This window comes from Choloepus didactylus, chromosome 6, assembly GCF_015220235.1.
Source record: "Choloepus didactylus isolate mChoDid1 chromosome 6, mChoDid1.pri, whole genome shotgun sequence".
Taxonomy (NCBI): Eukaryota; Metazoa; Chordata; class Mammalia; order Pilosa; family Megalonychidae; genus Choloepus; species Choloepus didactylus.
In genome coordinates this window covers 43,050,104-43,073,915 of record NC_051312.1, presented here as the reverse complement: position 1 = coordinate 43,073,915, position 23,812 = coordinate 43,050,104, and the positions used below count along the sequence as shown (strand labels likewise).

The following is a 23,812-nucleotide window of genomic DNA, read 5'->3' as shown; positions in this document are numbered from 1 at the left end:
TAATGACTCAATAATTATTAAAATCTGTGTTTTAATTTATAGTATGGGAAATAATGATAGATATAACCCATAAACATAAATTCTTTGGGGTCTTCAATCATTTCTAAAACTGAGAAATATTGAGCTAGCATATCATAGCTAGAAGATGTGGCTTGCTAAAGCATTTCTATCATTATTGTTTTTGTGGAATGTCCAAACTATCAGGAAAATTTGACCATTTATACATGGCAGCAAAGGAACAGATTGATTAATTTTATAAATAAGCCAGGCAGATTAAATAGTATTGTAGTCAATATTTTTAGATGCCAGGTGTACTGCTCACTTTTTATTGTTGTATTAGATTACATATTTATAGCCTCTGACTTGCTGATCATTGACTAAATTACAGAAAGACAAGAAGTCTTCTTAGAGTTGAGAAAGAAAAGATAGAAATATTTTCAACCAGTCTTGCCATCCCTTGGTGATTCATTTTTGAGAGTTGCGCTAACTTTACAATGCACATCAGAAAAGATGGTGGTGTTTAATTAAGATGACAGCAAGGCGTCTGGTTGTTTCACAGATAACAATAAGATCAGATTAAGTTTCTGAAGGCATTTCAGTTTTAGAATGTTTGACAGTGAACTTTGAGAATTCCATCCCCCACCATCAGTGAATTCAATCATTTTGCTCCTTAGAGAATATGAATATATAATTATCATAAAAGGAATGAATATATAATATTATAAAATAGTTAAAAAATAACTTTGTTTTCTTAATAACAAATGCCTTACCAGATTGTTCAATCTTTAGCAGTTTCACTCTTTTATAAATTTCTGTCACCTTTAGAGTTAAGGCCATTCAGTTTTGTTCTTGATTATTCTGATAGATTTTATGCATAGCAGTCATCCCTGTAATGACATTTAGTTTTTGAGGGCAAGGACTATCCTTATTTTACATCACCCACAATGTCATATTGTCAGGTAGACTCTTGATTCTTGCTGTTCAGTTTAAAATTTAAGATGCAAGCAATTCACTTCCTACCTGCAATTATTTGTGGAGACTTGACTACGTGTAAGGTGCTGTGTTAGGAACCAAGAGATACAAGTTTGTGCACTTTGCTTTTCTAACGAGGAAACTAATGACAAGAATTTAAAATGTGAGGGATACTGAGTCTTACTGTTTTGAAAGATATATTTCCATGGAAATAGAATTTTTTTGAAAGAGAGCATTTTTGTTGAAAATCCTACCTTCTTTGTGAAGAAATTAGGGAGGTGAAGAGTTTCAGTGAAGGAATTGCCCAGTTTTCATCCATGGTGTACAATATTGTCAGTTAGAGTGATGATTTTAAATAGCCTTGAAAGCAGAATTAATTTTGATTTCACATTTGAACAGATGTTTGTCCTGGTAGTGAATGGATCTGATGGATATTGCTTTACGTACTAATGGACCCAAACCTTTCTCTTCTTGTCTTTGTTGTTGGTAGGCCCCTAGCTAGGCCCCTGTACCAGTCCTAGACAGTTATACCAGAGAGCTCGGTGAGGGAGTTTGACTTTGAACTCATAAATAGTAACATTAGAAAGCCAGTCTTTCCGCTGACCTTATTGGATTTAAGAATATTACTTCTCTGGGTACAAAATGCTTGAGACTTAATGTTTACTATCCATGCTAAAGTGCAATTTTCTTTGGACCTGAGTTTGGATGTCTAATCTGATAAATTTAAATAAAATATATAATGAAATGCTTATCTAAAAGAAGTTCATAATGTGACATTGTGGGTTAAAAGCATGGGGTCTGCAGACAGACTGCCTGGTTATGCCACTTTCTAGCTGTGGGATTTTTGAGTAAGGTTACTATTTGTGTTTAGAGCTCATTATTTGTAAAATGGGAAATAATAGAGTTGTTGTGGGGATTAGCTGAGTTAATACATATAAAATGCCAGGCACATCATAGTCTAGGCTTTCAGTAATTAATCATAGTAGAAGTAACTTCATCACCACCTCTCCCTCTCTCCCATCCATTTTTGGTTTCTAGGCTGTATGGCGATTTTCTCTATTGCTGGAGTCTAAGAATTATGTAGTTATGTGGGTTTTTGGGGTATGTGTAGGTGTGTTTTGTGAAGGTGATACCTGCAGTGGTGAGAGAGATGCATTTCAAATAAGTTTCATTTTTTGAATATCAATAACTGCTCAATTATCTCCTTATATATGCTGCCATTGGCAACGGCCAAAGCATGCCTGTTGTTAATTAATCACTTCCTCTGAGAACTTAATTAGGGGCTTAATTAGGATCATCACTGAATAGCAGGCAGCATCATTCTGTGCCAACTGCAAGTTATTGGCCAGCTCCAGCAAGTCCTTCTGGTCCTATGAAAACTTAGACTGAGGAGTTGTGCTTCTATTTGTTTTTTTGTCCTCCTTACTGAAAGTTGTGGAAGCCCAGCAGTTGTCTGTGATGCATGCAGGTACTATCACACATGCAAAAATAAGGGAACATATCTACTTATAATGGCTCTATCAGAAAACCAAGATTGGCTATTGAATTCTTGTGATTGTGCTAAACAAGCTGGAAAAAGCTGTTGTTTGCAAGTGTTGAAAATTAGACCATGCATTCTGAATATGACAGAGTATTTCATTTTTCTGCTGAAAGTTAAAGTACTTTCCTTCTGGCATCATTGTTTTTTAATATGTATTTTTTGAAATATTGCCATATTGTTACGGGATGAAATCAGCACTCTATTTTCTTTCTCTTTATCCCCTCAGGAAAATTTGGAAAAATGAGGCAAAAGTAGCATCTTCTTACCTTATTTTACTATAGAAGTAGATATTGGTTTGGGAGTGAAAGGAATGATCAACTTTTCCCAAACAATATTTCTCCCAGACCTTTTGGATGGAATGTAACTACAATAGTCAGATAAAAATAAATGCATGAAAGGCTTATATTTTATAGTAAGGAGAATCACTTGAGTCAAGATCCCAATAAGGACAGGCACTGTGAAGTGGACCTGTACTTCACTTGGGCCTCTTTATGTCCTTCTTTTGACTGTTATAGGCCTTTAGATGATTTAGTTAAATTGTGAGCTTACTGAAAGGATCAACCGAAATATTTTGTATCCGACAGATCTGCTGCTGCTTCCGGGAGAAGTGGAACAGGATGTCAGCACCAGTGTTCCTTCCTACTTTCCTTCTGTGGACCGGCTTCTGGCCTGTGAAGGAAAGCCAAGGCCCACTGTAAAAGGAGCAAACAGACAAATGGAAGAGGTACACCACAAGGAATTCAATTAGACTTGAAACTGCTTTGATTGGGTGACTTATCCTTTCAGAGAAATGCTGCTAGACCTGGGCACTTCTGCATTTTTCTCTAATTTGGGAAAATTTAGCATTCAAGTTGCTTAATTGGTCCTTCTCCCTGCCACCTGTCGCTAATATGTACATTTCTTTTTAAACACATAGAGCAATTATGCTTTCTTGTGGAAACTATTTTTGTTTTATGATATATGCCATGCTCCAGGATAGTGCTCTCTGCAGACTACACAGTAGAAAGGATGGACAGTTTTCTTATCTCTTTTCATCTGAATTGGCCATTTCTCTTTTTTTCAGTGATTCAAAGGTCCTTATAAACCTCTTGTATTAGTTAAGTTAAGCCCAGGCTGCTATATCAGAAAATCCCAACTGTAATTTCAGTAACTGAAAGGAGATAGAAATTTATTTCTCTTATGTAACATTGGATATTGCCTTTTGCCTTTTATCAACCTCCTTAGTCTAACATAAAAGGGGATAAGGCATGAAAAGCTATTGATGGCTCTTTATTATTGCTTCTTAATAAAATCCCTAGTGTGTTTCTTGATTATATAATCATTCAGGTGCTAGTGTTGTCACTTGAAGATATTCTGTTATGAAAGTAGTTGTTTAATCAGAAATAACCCATACATTTCCATTTTTTTGGTCATTTTTTTTTTTTTTGCATGTGTGTGTTAATTTGTTTTTAGTTAGAGAAGTAGTAGGTTTACAGAAAAATCATGCAGAAAATACAGAGTTCCCATATATCACCCTATTATTAATACCTTGCATTAGTGTGGTACATTTATTACAATTCATAAAGGAATATTTTTATAATTGTGCTATTAACTATAGTCTATCACACATTTAAAATTGCCCTTTTCTTAAAGAACTTATATTCACTGACATCACAAAGATACATCCGTGATGCTTGCAGGCTTACATTAAATCCCCAAACTGGTTACCAGATAAACTGGTAGGATAGTCACTTTTCAATGTGCTTTTGTCAGTTATGGATTGCTCTCTCTGAGTAATAAGATGGTAAAATTGCAAGGTCATTTCCAGTAGGAATCAGTTTCTTTTAAAGACTTGTTCAATTTCTTGGCTTCAGTTATGCCCATATAAATTATTGGATCAGTGAATGATCATGGCACCTAATATTATAGAAATTGTTATAAAATGGTTTTAGTCAATGGATTTTAAAAAGCTGAATGATTTCTAGAATCTTTTAAATTGCCAGTAAATGCGACTTAAACCTCCTGTATATGATCTCATCTTTAAAAGGAATATACATTTCTTACTGGAAAATATGAACAGTTTTAAATGTTGGAATCAGACGTGAACACTTTTTGAGTTGGCAAACTCATGAGCCATAGATGAATAACTTTTGCTGTTGTTTGAATATCTGTAACCATATCTTGGTTGGGATTCTATTTCTAAGCATTATTTGTTAGAGAATCTTTTCAGAACTATTTAGAATCACAATACTGTACCAACTCTTCCTTGGTTTAATAGTATTAGTTGTATTTTAAAACATCCAATGACAAAAAAAGAAAATAGTCATCAATTTCCTGCAAACGTCCTGCAAGGCTCTACCAAGAGCTATTTTGGGGCTCGAGATGGTAGTTGCTTTCTGTGACTTCAGTCTTGAAAGATGAAAATGTAGCCTGTATGTCCTGACTTCCTCTTAATTGCCCTTTAAGAGTACATGAATTTTCTGATGCGGGTGGACCAATTTAATTTTTTTTCTAATTTTATCACTGGTGTTACACATGTGCATTTTTCCCTTCGAGTCCAGCATTTTCTAAGAGCCCTCTACTTTCTATTTGTGAATAACTTCTTGCCTTGTTTATTCTATTTTGATGAATTTTGTAATTATTGAACAGCTTTATAAAGCAAAAATTTACTTTAGGAAAATGAAAAATTGTATTTTCCCCCCAAAAGCCTTAAGAAAGAGCACAAAGAAAAACCTTTGAGACATTTTAATAGATCTTCAGATTTTCCAATTCATAGTGGACTCTAACAATGTTCACCTATAAGGACAGTTTATTTACCATATTGCTTTTTAAGATAGCCTCTAGCCAAATGCTGCTAGTATAGTTTGAGCCTTAAATTCGGTTTTCTTTAATTTGCCTGTGTCGAACTATAAATGGAGATGATTCCTCCTTTAACAGTGTCTCTGTTAGAGTAAGTCACTTGAACAATGTTAAGGAAACTAGCAGTTTTCTAATAGTGTACAAATTCTATTCCCTGCAGAGGCTACAAAAAAAATTTCAATTTGATTTGAAATTAGATGCCTGAAATCTACATATTTCTCTCAGCTCCTTAGGCTAAATTAACAAATTAATAACTTAATCCACAGTTGCTTTTTTGTTTCTTGGCAGGGGATTTGTTGTTCCAGTACACAAATTCTTCTCTTTGAAATAAGTCAGAATTTCAGTTTGTAATCTAAAAATCTTATTGCTTAGAACCCTAAAATGAACCTAACTAGAAAGAACGGAATTCCCAAAGCTTGCCACAATAGCCAACCACTGAAATACACAGAGATGCAACCTTACTATATTTTAGAAGCTGTCACTGGGAAGAGCACAGTGATGTCTTCTGAATTCCACTTACACCTAGTCTCACTTTGAATTTCATGTGTCCGTTGTTTTTGAAAGACTTTGAATTCATTCGTGTGTGTCTTCAGAAGCTTACTTGATTAAAATGCCAAAAAAGCAGAACCAGTGCTGAGCACAGTGCCAGGCATATAGTTCATAGGCAATAAATATTTCCTGAATGAACAAATAAATAAACAAAAAACACTATTTACTGGGAGTGAATTTCTGATATAATAATATGGTTAGGATCATTCTCTCTTTTCCTGTCTATTAGTTCATCCTCCTCAACATGTAAAGATGTTCAAGTCTCCCCCAAAATGTGTTGTTAATAATTCTTAGTTTCTAAGTGAAGAAATTTATATCTTTTAGTATATTTTTATTAATCTTTAAGTATATTATCAATGAATAATATATGTGTTGGCATCATATTTACTGACTTGCTAAGAACTTTATTCCTTGCTATTTCTATGGCCTATATCATTACACAAATTGCTGTGTAAGATGAAGACAATCATGTTCCATAATAGAGAGGAATTTAAATGTATGAAACAAACTTAAAGGAAAATAATATTTTTCCATGTAAGAACAAATTCCTATATCCCTGCTACCTTAATGTTGGATATTGTGGCCATGAGGCATACTGGGACCCCAGTGAAGGAAGAGGATTAGGAAGGCAGTGGGTTGGCAATATCTAGGAGAACTAATTAGCCCTTAACAGAGAGTCTAAAAGTTCATAATGCAACATTGAAGGAAGCCTTATGCTACCTGGGTTGCTAATACCAGGTGAGTAATGAATGGGGTAATAAATGGAGAAGGAAGTAGAATTTTCTGGAGAATGACAATACTTGGTTGAAAGTAAAGTATGCTTTGGCACTTTCCCTTCTATTTTGCCATAATTCTTTTTGCATTCTTCTGTGTCTTTAGCATGGCACATGATATTAAAATTGTTCTTTTACTTCTGTGTCTTCTCCTCAAGGTTGTAAATCCTTGAAGACATAGATTTTGCTGTATTTATCTTGTGTTCCCAGTATCTAATACATAATAAACCCTCAATAAGTGACTAATGCGAGAATTAATAAAGGAAAGGAGGTGAGAATGTGAGGGTTGTTTGTGTTGAGTAGAGGGAGTGTGGGGGCATGGTATGGTATTGTCAGGATTTCACTATAGCAGAGGGACTTATTTAATTTGAAACTGTTTGAAACTGCATTTTAGCCTCGGTGAGAGAGTGGTGAAGGAAATATTATTCCATCTAGTGAGAGTGGCTAGTCAGGTCTAGGCAGGTTTTAGGGACATCAGGGCCAGGATATCAAGTCCTAGTGTAGTATACACACATGGCTACATACACACTTGGTAGCCTGAAGCTTGGTGGACATGTGTGTGCCAGGCCTTTCTCCAAGCATAAAAGAGCAGCAAAAGTCCCTTCAAACTGAATGCACTGATAGAGATGGGGCTTCTTCTCACACCCTGCTGGGATTGGTTAGAATCGACTCAGTGTTGAAATGTAGCCAAGTCTGCTGTCCTCAGTACTTACCGCTGAGAGGACGCTGATGTTCAGGAAATGAACATACTGTGTCATGGATTTCTCCATCGGAGCTTGTTTTACCAACATTGCTCTGTTGTCACTTTGGCTGTAATGATTAATGTTATCTCAGAAAGTGACCAAAATGGACAGATCGTTCACTCTGTAGGCTGACTTGCTTCCTGCATCCATGTACCCTTTTAAAGATGCTCATGGTTTTACATTTGGCCTTGAGTATTTGTTTGATGGTAGGCATGGGAATTGTTCAGCTTATTTAGAAAGTCTTTTCTTCCAAACACCTTTTCTGAAAGATTGGACTTGGTAAAACTTCAAAGTTGATTTTTTTTATATTATTATTTTATTGCAGAATATAACATATATACATAGAAGTGATAACTTTCCAAGTACAATTTAACAAGTAGTTGGAGAGCAAATTTCAAAGAATATTATAGGTTACAGTTCCATATTTTCCATTATTTCCTTAATATGAAATATAACGTATATACAAAATTGTAATATCTTTCAAAGTATGATTTAACAAGTAGATATATAGGAAATTTCCAAAGTTGTTGTTCCAGTTTGCTAATGCTGCCTTTTTGTGAAACACCAGAAATGGATTAGCTTTTATAAAGGAGGTTTGTTTGGTTACAAAGTTACAGTCTTAAGGCCGTAAAGTGTCCAAGGTAACACATCAGTAATCAGGTACCTTCACTGGAGGATGGCCGATGGCATCCGGAAAACCTCTGTTAGCTGGGAAGGCACGTGGCTGGCGACTACTCCACAGTTCTGGTTTCAAAATGGCTTTCTCCCAGGACGTTCCTCTCTAGGCTGCAGCTCCTCAAAAATGTCACTCTTAGTTGCTCTTGGGGCATTTGTCCTCTCTTAGCTTCTCCAGAGCAAAAGTCTGCTTTCAAAGGCAATCTCTAAAATGTCTCTGTAAGCTGCAGCTCCCCTCTCAGCTCCTGTGCGTTCTTCAAAGTGTCCCTCTTCGCTGTAGCAAGCTCACTCCTTCTGTCTGAGCTTATATAGTGCTCTAGTAAACTAATCAAGGCCCAGGCTAAATGGGCAGGGCCACACATCCATGGAAATCATCCAGTCAGAGTTATCTCCCACAGTTGGGTGGGTCACATCTCCATGGAAACACTCAGTCAAAAAATTACAATTTAATCAACACTAATAATGTCTGCCCACACAAGACTGCATCAAAGATAATGGTGTTTTGGGGGACATAATACATTCAAACTGGCACAGTTGTTATGAGTTTTGGTACCATAGTTTCAGTTATTTCCTTATTGTGAAATATATATATACAAAAAGGTGATAGCTTTCAAGTTACAATATAACAAGTAGCTATAGAACTCCCAAGTTGATTTTTTGCTGGTGGTTTTGTTGAGAAGAAGAAACTTTATCTGAAGCAGATTATACTGGATCCAAACTTTGCTGCTCTCTTTTCTAATTGTGTAGCTCTTGGGCAAGTTACTTAACCTTTCAGAGGTTAATAAAATAGAGGTAATGGTGCCTACTTGCAGTGTTATTTAAAGATTCCTAGCACTGTGCCTGGAACATCGTGGGGACTCACTCAGTGGCAGCTCCCATCATTGTTCTTGTCAGAAAAGCATGGCAGCACCTTCTAATAAAGAGGAAATGAACAAGTTTCTGAAATTTGTCCCCTTGATGGTTTTGCAAAGAAAGGATAATAGATGGCTGGGTGTTTGTTTATAGAACTGCATAACTAACTACAAGACATCACTTGTTGGATAAGATATATCTGCTTTTCATGATTTCTTTTTCTTTGGTAATGGCATATAGGTTCTGAGTTACATGCTTCCTTTTCAAGAATATTGCAAAAACCATTCAATGAGATCATCTTCTGTGCAAGAATATTTAAAGCTGATTATAGCTTCAGGGTATTTTTCTTCATTCTTTCATAAACCATAGTTTTCAATTATATCACCATCAGCACACATAGTATAGAGCTACACAGAGGTGCTGGATGATTTCGTTGTAGCACACATGATTTGCTTTTGGAGAGGCTTTTAAGGAGGTGATAACAATGAGATGTAAAGCATTCACTTTTTGTGTATTGGAAAATATGCTTTTTATCTGTTTTAGGAAGTCTTTAAAAATTATGAATTATGAATAAATAGAGACAAAATTATTGCATCTCTTTGCAGCTACTCAGACTTCTAGATAAACCCTGTAATATTTTTAAAATTCTTGGAAGGAAAAAAAGGGATCCTGGAATTTTAATTTAAGATGATGCTATGTGTTTTAATTCCTACTTTTATTGGCCTAAGAATTATGGGTATTATCTGAAGAAATGTATCAAATTTACAGTATTTTTTTTCTTAGAAAATTATGTTTTGATACAGTCTTTTTGTAATAAATGGTCAAAATGTACTTAAGATTGATCAAAACCTTAAGGTATAGTTACTCACATTTTGATATAACTTAGTTCTTCTATATGCCTCCAGCCCTAGCACTACAAGAAGTAAAAATGTAATGAATGTGTGCAAGGGAGACTTTCTGATTCTTGCCTTAGGCGGAATTAGTTAATGATATTCATTCAGATGCAGTGTGCTACAAATGGGGCATATTAAGAGGCTTAAATTAGGTCAAATTGAATAACTGAATTTGTTCTCTTACTTAAAAACAGATTAATCAGTTAAGAATGCTGAGGTCTAAAAAAAGCTTAATTAAATATTAATAGAGAGTTTATGTTTTCAACTTTATCTTCATTTATAATGATTTATATGTTTTTTCCTCCTATCTTACCTTTTACAGATGCTCAGAGATGAAGTTCAGCCCTTCTCACTTGATGAAGAATTTGATTATGACAATGTGATGCTAACTCCCAAGTTCACTCCTGCAGAGATGGACACTGTCAGAGAGCTAGCCAACACAGACTTCGAGGAACCTCATGACTGATTCTCTAAGGGGTTTTTGCATTTATTTTTGTTTTGTTCTTATTCAGGCAGCATTAGTAAGAATAAAAAAGTAAACCTTCTATAGTCCCTTTTGTGGAAATTTATATGTGTGCATTCATTTTCAGAGTTATTTGTCAGTAGGGAGCTGGTGCAATTGATAAGACTAACAAGTTCTCTACTCTTGCAGAGATCTCTTCTGTCGAGTTGTTGCTGCACCCCATGACTGGTTGGGGAGTGATGAAGATAGAAAGTGGGGAAAATAGACCCTACTGAAGGGTCCATTTTGATAAAGAGTGTTGCACTAGGTGCTGTGGGGTATTGTGATGAAGATTGGAGACGTGATTCCACCTTTTAGAGTGCAGGACAATTACACATGCAAAATACATTGTAGCAAAAAAAATAAATAAATACATTGTAGCACATAGAGGAGAATTACTTACATGGGTGGTAGGTCATGAGCCACAGCTGTCCAGAGAAAGTGGTATACGTGTGAGTGCCAAAAATTGGGCTCTGGGGATTGATTGGAAAAGTCTTCACTGAAAAGAAGGCATCTGGGAATTGAGTATATGTCATTTATTAAATTCTTGCACTTTGTTATTATTATTAAGCCAAGTGGGATGATACAAAATACAAAGAATGATCTCTATCCCCAGAAGCTTCAAATTATAGTTTGAGAAGGGAAGACATAGGTAGAGAAAACAGCTAGAGAATATAAAAGCATATTATGAAGTGCTAATTGGGTAGAATATCCATAAATGCGTGAAGTGAAGGAGAAAAGAAGGGTATAGGCAGAGAAGAAGGGGGAATAGTTTGTAGGAAGTCATTTTTATTACCGAGGGAATTAGTAACAAATCAAATGTACTTAGGCTTAATTGGTTTTCATACAGGCCTGTGCTTGTGTATGCACTTATGCGTGTGTGAATGTGTTTATGTATTCATAAAAATTGCTCTTTATATTACTTACAATATGATACCCTTGATTTCATGTTGGAGTAGAGTCAAGTGATTTCCACATCTATTTTTCTTTATTCATTCAACAAACTTTCATAAAACACCATTTATGTGCCAAGCCTTAGGCTAGGCAGTAGGGGAGGATACAGGTATATTAGACAAGGTCTAATTTAGTAGGGAAGACAGCTGTATGCACAAATAATTAAAGTAGAGATGCACTGTCCAATATAATAGCCCTTGACATGTGGCTAGTTCAACTGAGGAACTGATTTTTTTTAACATTTAATTTTAATTTTAAATTAAAAATCTGATATTTGATTCAGTTATCGGAAAACTTTGGGAACAACTTGGATATGTTAATCTACTTCTTCATAAATTTTATGAAATTAAATCCCAATCAGTTATTTTTATGCCAACTTAGTACCTGAATTGAAATTGCCATAATTGTAAAATATGCATTGGATTTTGAAGAATTAATATGAAAAAATTATACAGTATGTCATATTTTTTATGTCTATTACTTGTTGAAATAATATGCTATATCATTAAATAAAGGGTTAAATAAAATAGATTATTAAAATTGACAATTTCTTTCTACCTTTTTAATGAGGCTACTAGAAAATTTCAAATAACACTTGCATAGTTTTATTTGTCAGTGCTGCAGTGGAGGCTAATGCATGTTGTAAGGGTGGTATGTATCAAGAGCTACTGGAGCAAAGGAAGTTGGAGTTATTTAATCATGCCTTGGAGATCTGGGCAATCTTCACAGAGGAGATGTTTGAGCTGGGTCATGAAGAATCAGTAGGATCTTTTGAGGCAGAGAAGAGGGAAGGACATTCCAGTCAGATGAAATAGCATGGAGACAGGCATAAAAGTATGTGACAAACTGTTTTAATTTCCTTGGCTACTCAAGCAGATACCATGCAATGGGCTGACTTAAGCAATGGGAATTTTTGAGGTTAGGAAACAGTCCAAAGCAAGGCATCCTTAAGGTGACGTTTTCTCCCCAGAGATGGTGGCATTTTGGGGCAGGCTGCTGGCGATCCTTGGACCTTTGCTTGTCACATGGAAAGGCACATGGTGGTGTCTCCTGGTCTCTCCCTTCTCTTCCGGCTTCTGATGTTGAGCTTCTGGCTGCTCCCTCTGGCTTTCTCGTGCTGTCCAAGTTTCATTCTGCTTGTAAAGGACAACAGTATTAGGATTAAGACCCATCCTGACTGAGGTGGGCCACACCTTTACTGAAGTAACCTCATCAGAAACCAATGGGTTCACACCCGCAGGAATGGATTAAGTTTAAGAACATGTTTTTCTGGGGTACATATAGCTCCAAACCACCACCCGAGCTATGACTTGTTTGAAGAAAACCATTGCTTTCTGTGGGGCTCATGTACAGGCAGCTGCAGGAGAGGAAGTAGGTTGGGTCTGGATTCTGATTTTTTAGCAGAGGAATAACAAAATCAGAAATGTATATCAGAATGGTAATGCTAGTGTGAGTATGAAGGATAAAATGAATGGAAGTGAAACTAAATCAAGGAGACGAGTTCAGAGACTGCTAGAAGCGTTGGTTGGGAGATGATAAGAGCCCACATCAAGACAGTGTGGATAGAAGAGTATGCATGTATTCATTAGAGATTTGGGAGGAGAACTCACAAGACTTGTTGGCTGAGGCACCGTGGGGATGAGAATAATTGTGAGGTTAAGATAAGATTTTTGCTTGTAATCTTCAATGTAGCATGCTGAATTGAAGAGATGACCACATTTGGGATATTATTATTTACAGGCCTAGAGACTCAACTCCATTTAGCTTTTCTGTTTCAAGACAGTCACATTTTTCTTTTTACTTAAGTAACTTTATTAATAGCAGAAATAAAGCCATCTTTTTAAATGTTTAAAGAGAACTACATTTTAGTGAAGTATTTAATTATCTAACTTGGCAGGACAGATGGCAAGTAAATATTACTGCATAGTAAGGTTCGTGTACCATGTTTTGACTTCCTTTCTTTTGGCAAATGTTTGATTCCTGCATTATTTGGGACACTTGTGCGTTATAGCAAAAGTGATACTGGAAAATGGATCCCTTAAAACCTTTGAAAGAAATGTTTTGTTCTTGAGTGTGTCATTACTTTTAACCTAACTAGCAAATACTCCTGCCTTTCAACTTAGAGATTCCCTGAATCAATGGAAATGGTTTGTTTCATGTTGGCTGGCAAATACAGACCAAGTACCTTTAGAAGAAACCTGTGCTTCTAGTGATGGGTGATGCTTACCTGGATTAGGTAACGGCAACACAGGTAAGGTAGGAGGTAAAGAGAAACATCTGAATGTAGACACCAAAATGGAAGAGAAGAACACGAACATTTTTAAAGTCTCTTAAAATAATGTGACAGTTGCAACACAAACTAATTTGAGTAGGGAAAATGTCACTCAAGCCAGCCCTAACTTGTTCAGTGTGGTGGCATATTGAAGGATCTTCCACTTCAGGATCCATCTTATATGGAGTGACTCAAGGAGCAAAAATATTCAGTCCTGATGTTGAAATTCCTCAATTTCTTCATCAATAATTCTCTTTTCTTTTCCCACAAATACGAGAACTCGATCCTCGTTTAAAATAATAAGTTTTCCCTGTGTGCTAGGTGACTGTATGTATGTTGAATTAAAATATGAAAATAGACAGTTAATAGAAAGTTATTTCATTTGCTTGTTTCTTAGAGGTTGTTGGTAAATGAATACAGTAGCATGGGAAATGATATGAACCAGACAATCTTTTTGAGAATTTTCTAGAAAATGATTTCTCCATATGCTGAAGAGAAGTCCATCTCCTCATCATCGCCTACCCATCCCTTACTTAATCTGGCCCCTACCTGCCTCTCTGCTTTTATCTCGTACTTGTCTTCTGTACATGTTCTGACCAGTTTGCCTTCTTGCCTTGTTTCCACCTTAAGGCTTTACTCCTGTTCTTCCTTCTGCTTAGAATGCTTTCCCCTGGTTGTCATGCTGGATCCTTTGCATCATTCAGATCTCAGGTGAAATGTAGCTCCCCAGAGTCTCTCTCTGACCACCCTGTCTAAAGCAATCCCTTTCTCACAAACCTCCATCCTGCTGCTGTGCATCCCATTGCCCTACCTTCCTATTAGAAAGTAAGATGCAAGAGGGTAGGGTTTGTCTTCGACATCTGAGAACTGCCTGAAGGAAAGTCAGTGTTCAATAAATATTTACTGAATGAACCAAACCTAAAAGTATAAGCTAATTAGTTTGAAGAATTTGCAAGTCCACTTCATCAGTTCAATTTGGTTAGACATATATTGAAACTGTACTAGTCAGGGTTCTTTGGAGAAACAGAACCAACTGATAGATATATAATTGAATTGGGTCGCACAACCTTTTGACTCCAATCTCTCCTCTGTATTTCCTCTGCCGTTATTCAGACCCTCCTTTTTATTTACCTCGCCCTAGAAGCCTTCTTACTTTATAATTAATCTCTGAATGGTTCTATTATCTCAATTCTAGCTTGTACACATTACTTTCATACTAATTTTCATGTTGCTATCAATGTTGCTTCAAAACTACAATAGAGTCCTGAGCCGGAACCACGTTTCTCAACCAGTATGACAATGATGTCACTGTTTGGAGCCCTCAGGGCAGAATTCATCAAATTGAATATGCAACGGAAACTGTCAAGCGAGGTTCAGCCACAGTTCGGCTGAAATTGAAAACCCATGCAGTGTTGGTTGCATTGAAGAGGGCACAATCAGAGCTTGCAGCCCATCAAAAAAAAATTCTCCATATTGACAACCATATTAGAATCTCAGTTGCAGGGCTTACTGCTGATGCTAGACTGTTATGTAATTTCATGTGCCAGGAGTGTTTGGATTCCAGATTTGTATTTGACAGACCTCTTCCTGTGTCTCATCTTGTATCGTTAATTGGAAGGAAGACCCAGATACCAACCCAATGATATGGCTGAAGACCATATGGTGTGGGACTGCTCATAGCTGGTTATGATGATGTGGGTCCTCATATTTTCCAAACTTGTCCATCTGCAAACTATTTTGACTGCAGAGCTATGTCTATTGGAGCCCGTTCTCAGTCAGCACGTACTTACTTGGAGAGACATATGTCTGAGTTTATGGAGTGTAATTTGAATGAACTGGTTAAACATGGTCTGCGTGCCTTAAGAGAGACACTTCCTGCAGAGCAGGACCTAACTACAAAGCATGTTTCCATTGGAATTGTTGGTAAAGACTTAGAGTTTATGATCTATGATGATGATGATGTGTCTCCATTCCTGGAAGTTCTTGAGGAAAGACCACAGAGAAAGACACCTGCTCAACCTTCTGATGAACCTGCAGAAAATGCTGATGAACCAATGGAATGTTAATTGATGAACTGGACTATGTGTGTATTATCAAATATGTAACAATGCAGGAACATGTACCAGAATGACAATAATCTATACTTTGAACCAAAAGATGCTGAGTGGTGGAATGGTTTGTTTTAGGAGGGGAGTTTTTTCCAAGTAACCTAACTGAAACCATATAATGGGGTGCTTTTTTTCTTTGAGAGGGGTTGTATAATAATTTTCTAGAAAGTATAAGGTATCTGTACTACTGTTTTTATATGAAGAACCTGGTGTCTTTGTGGTTTTAAATTCAACTGTGAAATAAAATTGTTTCACCTGGGGGGGGGGGTGGTGGAAATTACCAATAGCTGCTCATTGACTAATGAATTATTAAAAACTTTTCAATTTGACATTCAAGGCCCTATTCCCATGTCCCGCATGATATAGATAAAACTTACTGCTCATGGCTTCTGAATATTTCCTTCCACCTTCATGTTTTTGTTCCTGTTCTTCTTTCTGAACAGTCACCCCTCATTTCTGCCCAGTGAATTTCTACTCATCCTTTAAGATGCATCTCAAAGGTCGTCTCCTTCATGAGTCGCTTCTGATTCTCCGACGACCTTTCTTCTCCAGGACCTTGATGTCATTTTGTAATATTCTTGGTATTCATCATATTCTCCCTTGTATAACAGTTATTTGTGTACAAGTTATTCCCCCAACCCTGAGGGTGGACACAAAACTCACTCATTCTCTCATCTTTATTAAGAACTGTCTCTTGCACATAATGGTTCTCATCACTGGCTTCATTTGCTACCAAATTCAGGTTGAGTGCCACAATAATGGATCATATTAAGTTTTAGCCATTCAATGGTATTCATCTGGTGTCTGGTTTCTTTGTTACATTTTGTTACAGAAACAAATAATTGGTATGACTTACTAATGGCTGGAATTTATGGCAAAGAATCTAACAAAAAACGTCTGCACAAGCTGCACCAGAATGTTGATTTATTGAGATAGGAATCAAGAAGTAATTCTATCCAGTGCAAAAGTGGAGAAAAAAAGACTCAATGTTATAATTCTAATGTAAGTAAATTTTGTATGAAGGAATACAGGAAGACATTTTAGTACCAAAATAATGACAAGCCAATAATAAAGGCTCTGGTACATGATATATAATTATATTGCCTTTTATGTCTACAAAGATGTGCTGTCTTTCTAAAGAGTTATTTTGTTGGTTCCACTTCAGATGGTGCTAGATTGTTATCTCCATTGCATGCACTTAGAATATTGACATCCCTGTTAAGATTTAAAAAGTAAATCCAATAACTCTCCAAATTGTGTTAATATTGGCTATATTCTTGGAAAGAAATTAACATCAATTTTAGTTTAGATTGAAAAGTATTTTCAAAAGATGGGTTATGTGCAAGTGGTGGTAATGGTGCTTGAAGTAATTAGGATGTTTAACAACCAGGCAGAAAAAAACAGTAATTATTCTCATCATCTTTTTTTTTTTTTTCCTTTCAAATATTACAAAGTATTTGAATCATATGCAGATTGGGGCTTTATTTTATTTTATTTTTTGAATCATGGTCTCATATATTTGTGCAAAAAATGGTCTTCCTAAGTCCCTTAGGTTTAACTGGGTTAGTTTCTAGAGGACACAGCACTGGAAAATATAAGGTCAACTCATTCTTGATGAGGCTTTGGTTCCTGAAGAACATTTTAGATCTTTCTTTAAATGTTTTGGTTAGTGTCATCCTGTTATTGATGCATTGACTTTAATGATTTTTGATGACTCTATTTTATAAGTATATAAAATATATTTTGCATGTTTATATTATTGTGTATTATTATTGTATGTCTATATATACATACATTTGTGTGTGTGTGTATACATATATATATATTGCATTGCAGGAAATGGGTTTAATATCCTTTCTCAGGGAAAAATATGTAGGATTTGTCTGTATTCAGTTCTTTATTCCTTTTTAATACTTTGGCCTGTGGGCTTTACCTATAGCATCTGCATCTGCTTCCCCCAATCCACCCAGTGTAAGTGCTACATATAGAAATGCATGTTGATTTTTGTTTTATGCTTAAATGGTGTAACACCTGGCAACTTGTATGCAGGTGCACAGAACTCTGGAGAGGGAGTTTTAGTTTAAAACAAACAAAAAGAAGAACATATGCAAGTTGCAGATAGGGGCTTGTGGTGTTGGATTTGAGATGCTTCTGTGTTCAAAACATATAAGGATATGTGAATACTGCATGACAATGTACTGGTCATAGTATTTGTTTTCTGAAAAAATGTCTTCACTTTTATAATGGTTACTCTATTTGCCAACCCAAATGAGTCTATTGTATTTTTTTTAATTTAAATTCAGTTTTATTGAAATATATTCACATACCATACAATCATCCATGGTGTACAATCAACTGTTCACAGTACCATCATATAGTTATGCATTCACCACCACAATCTATTTTTGAACATTTTCCTTACATCAGAAAGAATCAGAATAAGAATAAAAAATAAAAATAAAAAAGAACACCCAAATCATCCCCCCCCATCCCACCCCATTTTTCATTTAGTTTTTGTCCCCATTTTTCTACTCATCCATCCATACACTAGATAAAGGGAGTGTGATCCACAAGGTTTTCACAATCACACTGTCACCCCTTGTAGTCTACATTGTTATATAGTTGTGTACAGGAGTCCAGACTACTGTAGTCCTTACTTAGCTATTATCTTTAATTTGCAAGGATCACAAAGACTTTTGCACAGATTGCATCCAAAATGATCACTTCTCATTGTGCTGAAATTATGCTCTAATATGCTAAATATCAATTAAATAACCCATTCTAATGCCATCACAAGAGTTTAGAATGAGAAATGAAATGACTTTTGCAAAAGTGTGCATTTTCCCTAAATCTGAGTCATATTTTTAAACAATCATTGATCAGAATAGAAAGAATTAAGAAAATAATAAGTATCAATTAAGTGTCTTCCACAGGTTCAGCATCATCTTAGGCAAGCTGGGCAGAAGGAAAGAGGAATGAATAAATACTTTATAACATGATAGAGAGGCTGATTTTGACACAGGGAAGAGAAGTAATGTAATATTCTGGGGAATCCAGTGCTGAACTAAGAATATATTAGCTTGACCCATTGTCTACAATGAAGTTTTTATAATTAAAAGGAGAAGAAAATAGACTTTCTTTATAATTTCTAGAAGTTGGGCTCAATGTTCTTTTGGGGAGAGATGGCTCATGTTGATGATGTAGAATCAAAGGTAAAATGCCTATATATGTATATATTTCATCGGCCCATCCTGCTCCCCTGTTAGACATACTGCTGCAGCACAGATGGCACATGTGGTGTGAAGGTTTTACATCAAAGGCAAAGAAACCCTTGAAATCCATCCCTCTAGGCCCACAAGAACAGCAACTCTGCACCACAGCGATGAAAGCCGGAGATAACAGGGGCATTCCCAGCGCTGCTGGCTCTCTTGTGGGTGGCTGACAGTTAACACAGGTGGGCGTAAGGCGCTGCCCTCCTTTTGAAGCTTGTCTGTTGAAGGGGAATGCCTCCTCTTTGGTACTGGTGCTCCGCTTTAGGCCAAGGATCTGCTGAGAAATAGCTAGGTGGTGAATACCTGCCTGGCTTTTCAGAAAATCAGAGGTGGCTGTCAAAAGACCCACTATCATTCAAAAGCTGCCAGGCAAGGTGGTGAGTCCTTGTGACATGTGGCTGTTTGAGGGGCCATCTTGATTCTTGTTTTTGTCCGGAGGTCACATTAGATTTCTGACCAGCTGGCGAATCTATCTCCTCTCCTCCCACAAGCTAGATGGGAGGGAAGGTCAACTTGTTCAACTTGGGGTGTGTACAGTGAAACTGCATAATAGAGAAGCACATGTTAAATGAGTCTGCCATTCACCAAGCAAACATCATTTCTTTTAAATTACACTGTACTATTTTGTCTTGACTCACAACCAAATGGAACTCATTGTAATACATTATTACATACAAGATGGTTGGCTCATTAATAAAACCCTGGGAAGGAGACGGAATAAACAGTGAAAACTCCCACACATTAGCACCATAATGTACTACAATATTTTTTCTTCTTTTCATCAAAATTCTCTATTTAATTAAATCCCAAGTAATTCAGCAAACAAGCCCTCAGCTTCTTTTATTGCCTTTAAAAAAAGTGAATTAGTTATTTTTCGTACTCCTAAGTAGCAAATAAACACAAACTCCTGGACAGTGCTGAAAGTTTTGCTATAGCCAGTAAGCATTTACTGAGTGCTTATGATGTGCCAGGTACTGATACATTTGTGAACAAGACAGATCACATATTGGTTATAAATGCATATCAATGTGGGTGATGTGAAAGAGAGTATGTGGATGGTTAGGGAAAACCTCATTAAGGAGGTCACAAATAACTTAAGCCTGGAATGACAAGATGGATCCAGACCCAGGGAAAGCATGTTTCAGGCTGAGCAGACAACTAGGAGAAAGACTTAGGGTGTGAATAAGCCTTTTGGCCAGAGGAACAAAAGGAAGGCCTGTGTGACTAGAGTGTGAGCTACAGCAAAGTTTGTTGGAGATGGGGTCAGAGAGATGGGAGGGTCCAGAGAATGTATGAGTGTTGTAGTCCATGTTGGGGAGTTGGATTCTAATCTCAGTACTATGGGAAACCACTGGCTTTATGTGCTTAAGAAATCAATTCTGCTGTGTCAAGATGGGTTCAAGAGCAGGAACAAGGAGGCTGCTTGTGTGGCTAGTTTTGCAGCGATCCAGGTGTGATGTGATGGTGGCTGAGCTTGGGTGTTAATGGTGGAGGTGGAGAGAAGTGGATGGATTCAGGACCTGTTTGAGCTGATGGGACTTACTGAGGGATTAGATATAGGGAGGGTGAGGGGATGAGAGGATTTGAGGCTGAATCCTAGGTTTTCCTTTACAGGCTTCTCTTTCAACCTCCAAAGTTTAAAACCAGGAAAAAGAAAAAAGTGTTGACTGGGGTTGGGATTTACCCGAAACGTCTAAAAATAATACTGCGTGATAGTAATGAAGCACTGTGTTCTCCAACTTGGATACAGTACTTCTCAGGACAGGTGGTATTTTGTTTCTTTTCATGTAAAAACCCATGGATTACTTCATAACACTATAACTTTGCAGCAGCCCAGCCTCATTCTCATTCATCACAGCATCTGAAAGAGGTTTTAAGCCAGTTGGGTAACCATCACTGGTGCTTATAGCACCTAGTGTAGACCTAGGACTTGCCTAATAAATATCTGGAATTGAGCTGAGTAGGGATGCAGAGTTAGGGAGATACTACTCAGTGTGGTTCACAGACCTGGGTGGTTCTGCAAACAGTTTGTTATGAACTATTTGGTACTAGTCTATGGTGAGATCAGTTCTGAAATGGAAAATAAGCATTTAAAAACTTTAGTAGAAATTTGAAGTTTCTGTGATATCCAGTAGCATTTCATTTTTCCAGTAAGTTATTTTTATTGTAGTTTATGAAAGTATCATTCTGAGATGGAATGGAAATTAAAAAACAAAACAAAACAAAACAAAGCTGGTCCTTCACCCCAAATAGTTTTAAAAGCACTGATTTAGGACAATAAGTAATGTCATTGCTTTTTCAAGTAAGAAAGGTATATATTGTGGAATCACATGACAGGTTGAAGGTATTTGGGGGAAACAGAACTAGTGCTTGCTGATTTGTTCTTTGGCTTCTTACGATCACAAGTGAGTCATGGGGAACTCCAGGACTGTCCTGACTTGCCTGACCTCTGTAGGTATCTGGAAAGTGAAAATAAGAAGCAAATAGAGTAATTCCAGTAGTTCACATTATGGGAAAGAATTAATAAAACCGAGCTTGAATAGGCAATAGAAAACTTAACGTGTGGAGAGGGCCAATTTTAACTATGTCTCCTTCCAAGGAATGTTGTGTAAGCTGCTCCCAAAGGGTAATTTGAAATTGGTCTTGCCGTTTCAGAAAGCCATAAAATTTGGAGTTGGAAGGCACTTCAGAGACTGTTGAGTTCAGTTCCCTCATTTTACAGATGAATTAACTGGTATCCTAAGGATACCGTTTGAGAAGAAAGTCTCATAGGATCCAGAAGCCTAGGAACACTGGCCGATCTTTTCTGCCACAAACTCAGCCATTTCTCAGTGTTGTAATTTTGATCAGCTTTCACCAACAATCCACAACTCTGTGAAATTGGAGTTTATGAACCTATTTTTAGTCTCTTGTTTTGACATAAACCAAAGTTCTGTTCAGTTGTAAATTTGTGCTGGAAAAGTACAATTGCATGCTATAGCAGCTTTCCTTAATTTGCACATCTGATGTTGGAAATATTTGCCAAAAAACCTTCATGAGGTGACTTTATGAGGAAACCAAGCAACAAGTATGATTTGTCTGCATCTGCTCCCCCCTCCACTTATTCTACTTCCAATAGAAATTTACAAGCATTAATTATTTTAGTTGAGGGTTTTGAGGGCTTGGTGATTAAGAGAATGAGCTTTGGGGGCTGGGAAGGGCCGAGTTTGAGTTCAGCACATATTAGTTGTGTGATCGTGTAATAACCTCTATGGGCTTAATTTACTCATCTTCAAAGTGGAGTCAACACGTGTAAGCAGAGCTTACATGGGCATTTTCTATGTCCTACATTAATTAAAAAAAGGGGGGGCAAAGAATTGTTCTTTGTTTTGCAAAATCTTTCAAAATATGGACTTCATAGAGGTGTGTGGACACATATAATAAAAGGGATCTGTATTCCTCAAGAAATTGGGAAAATGTGGGTGATGATTGCTTGTGTACCATAATGTTACTCTCCTGCAATATTCCCTGTCATAGGGGGATTTGCTGGAGTGACTGAAGAGGAAATTCAAGGGGCCATGGAAGTGCCGGAGTAAAGAGATTTGGAAACAGGGAAACCTTTTAGAACCCCCATTAGCAGTGGAGGCAGCTGCTTCTATTGTCTGAATATGCTCATGGTAGAGTGTACAGAGCCTCTTTATGGAAGTGAATATTGCAAGTGAACAGTTTTTTCCAGAGAATTGGAGATGAACAAACATGGCTAGCAATTTTTCCTCCCTACTGCTCTCCCATTCCAACAACTGCTAATGATCCTGTCCCCACCTGGGCTTTTAAAATACATAGCTCCAAGCTTTAGAGAGTGAAAGAACACCATCTCATCATTCTCTTAGCCCTCCTCTGAGTATTCAGAAGGAGTTCTGGTGAAGGTTTCCAGGAACTCTGACTATAGCTGCTGGCAGCCCCATAATAAACTCACTATCTAAGTGCCCCATTGCCCCTATGGCCTGGGAGCTCTTTTTAGTGGGAAGTGTGATCTGTTTTGAAGGAAATATCTCAACATTCTGCTAAGTTGAGATATTTTGCAAAACCCAGTCTTTTAGAATCCTCATTTGAAACCTAAAAAAGTGATATGAAAATCAATTACCTTCACACATGAAAAAATTCCTCATATGGTTAATCTTCCTTTTCATAATTTCTTGATTATGTTTGGAAGTAAATTGCCTTGATTATACCTTGGATGAAAAGAAATGTCTTTTAATTAATTTGAAACATGCTGTAGTGATGCTGATTTGCACCATAGAATGATAAATTGGGTCGAGAGCAGTAAGTCTCTTTGATAGGAATGAGCTGCAGTTGGGTTTTTATTTCATTTTTGGCTGTGCTGTGTACTTAGAGCTCTGCTTTCTTAAAGCAACCCACTCAAGAGTTGGTGCCTTATTCGGAAATTAGGCTGGCTTTACTGGCTTTTGGTTGCATGTTAATTTTAGGGTGGTAATTTTGCCAACTGCTCTTCTTTTTTTTTTAAACTAATAAGGTCATAAACCGAGACACTGGCACATACAAAGCTAAGACCTCTGATACCTTTGAATGACAGAGGCCAACAGAGCAATTTAAAAGAGATGGCTCCCAGGTCCTTGAGTAAACATCCTGGGTTATAAAATTGATGAAAATTGACGAGAGACTTATTTACCTTATGAAAATATTTACATACATTTCAAAGAGGCAGAGAAAGATCTTACAATTAGAAGTTTTCTAGAGTGCTAAAAGAAAAAGGGTGGTGGGTATCTCCTCCCTTTTCTTTGCACCAGGGTGAATTAAAATTTTTTCTTACTTCTATTTCATATTTATCCTTACACCAGCAGCCTCAGTATCACCTAGAAACTTCAGTTA

At 36.8% G+C, this 23,812-nt stretch overlaps 1 protein-coding gene and 1 pseudogene across 2 annotated transcripts in view; both read left to right on the top strand.

Moving 5' to 3' along the window:
* LOC119538366 (intraflagellar transport associated protein) overlaps positions 1 to 11,818 on the top strand; it is a 69,179-nt gene extending 57,361 nt beyond the window's left edge. For both annotated transcript variants that reach the window (XM_037841277.1, XM_037841278.1), the window contains 2 exons: positions 3,097 to 3,236; positions 10,158 to 11,818. In XM_037841277.1, the coding sequence (XP_037697205.1) occupies positions 3,097 to 3,236; positions 10,158 to 10,301 (284 nt within the window). In that variant the 3' untranslated portion in view covers positions 10,302 to 11,818. The remainder of the gene's footprint in view (positions 1 to 3,096; positions 3,237 to 10,157) is intronic.
* A 2,931-nt stretch (positions 11,819 to 14,749) lies between these two features.
* LOC119536918 lies at positions 14,750 to 15,629 on the top strand (annotated as a pseudogene).
* Positions 15,630 to 23,812: the final 8,183 nt, after the last annotated feature.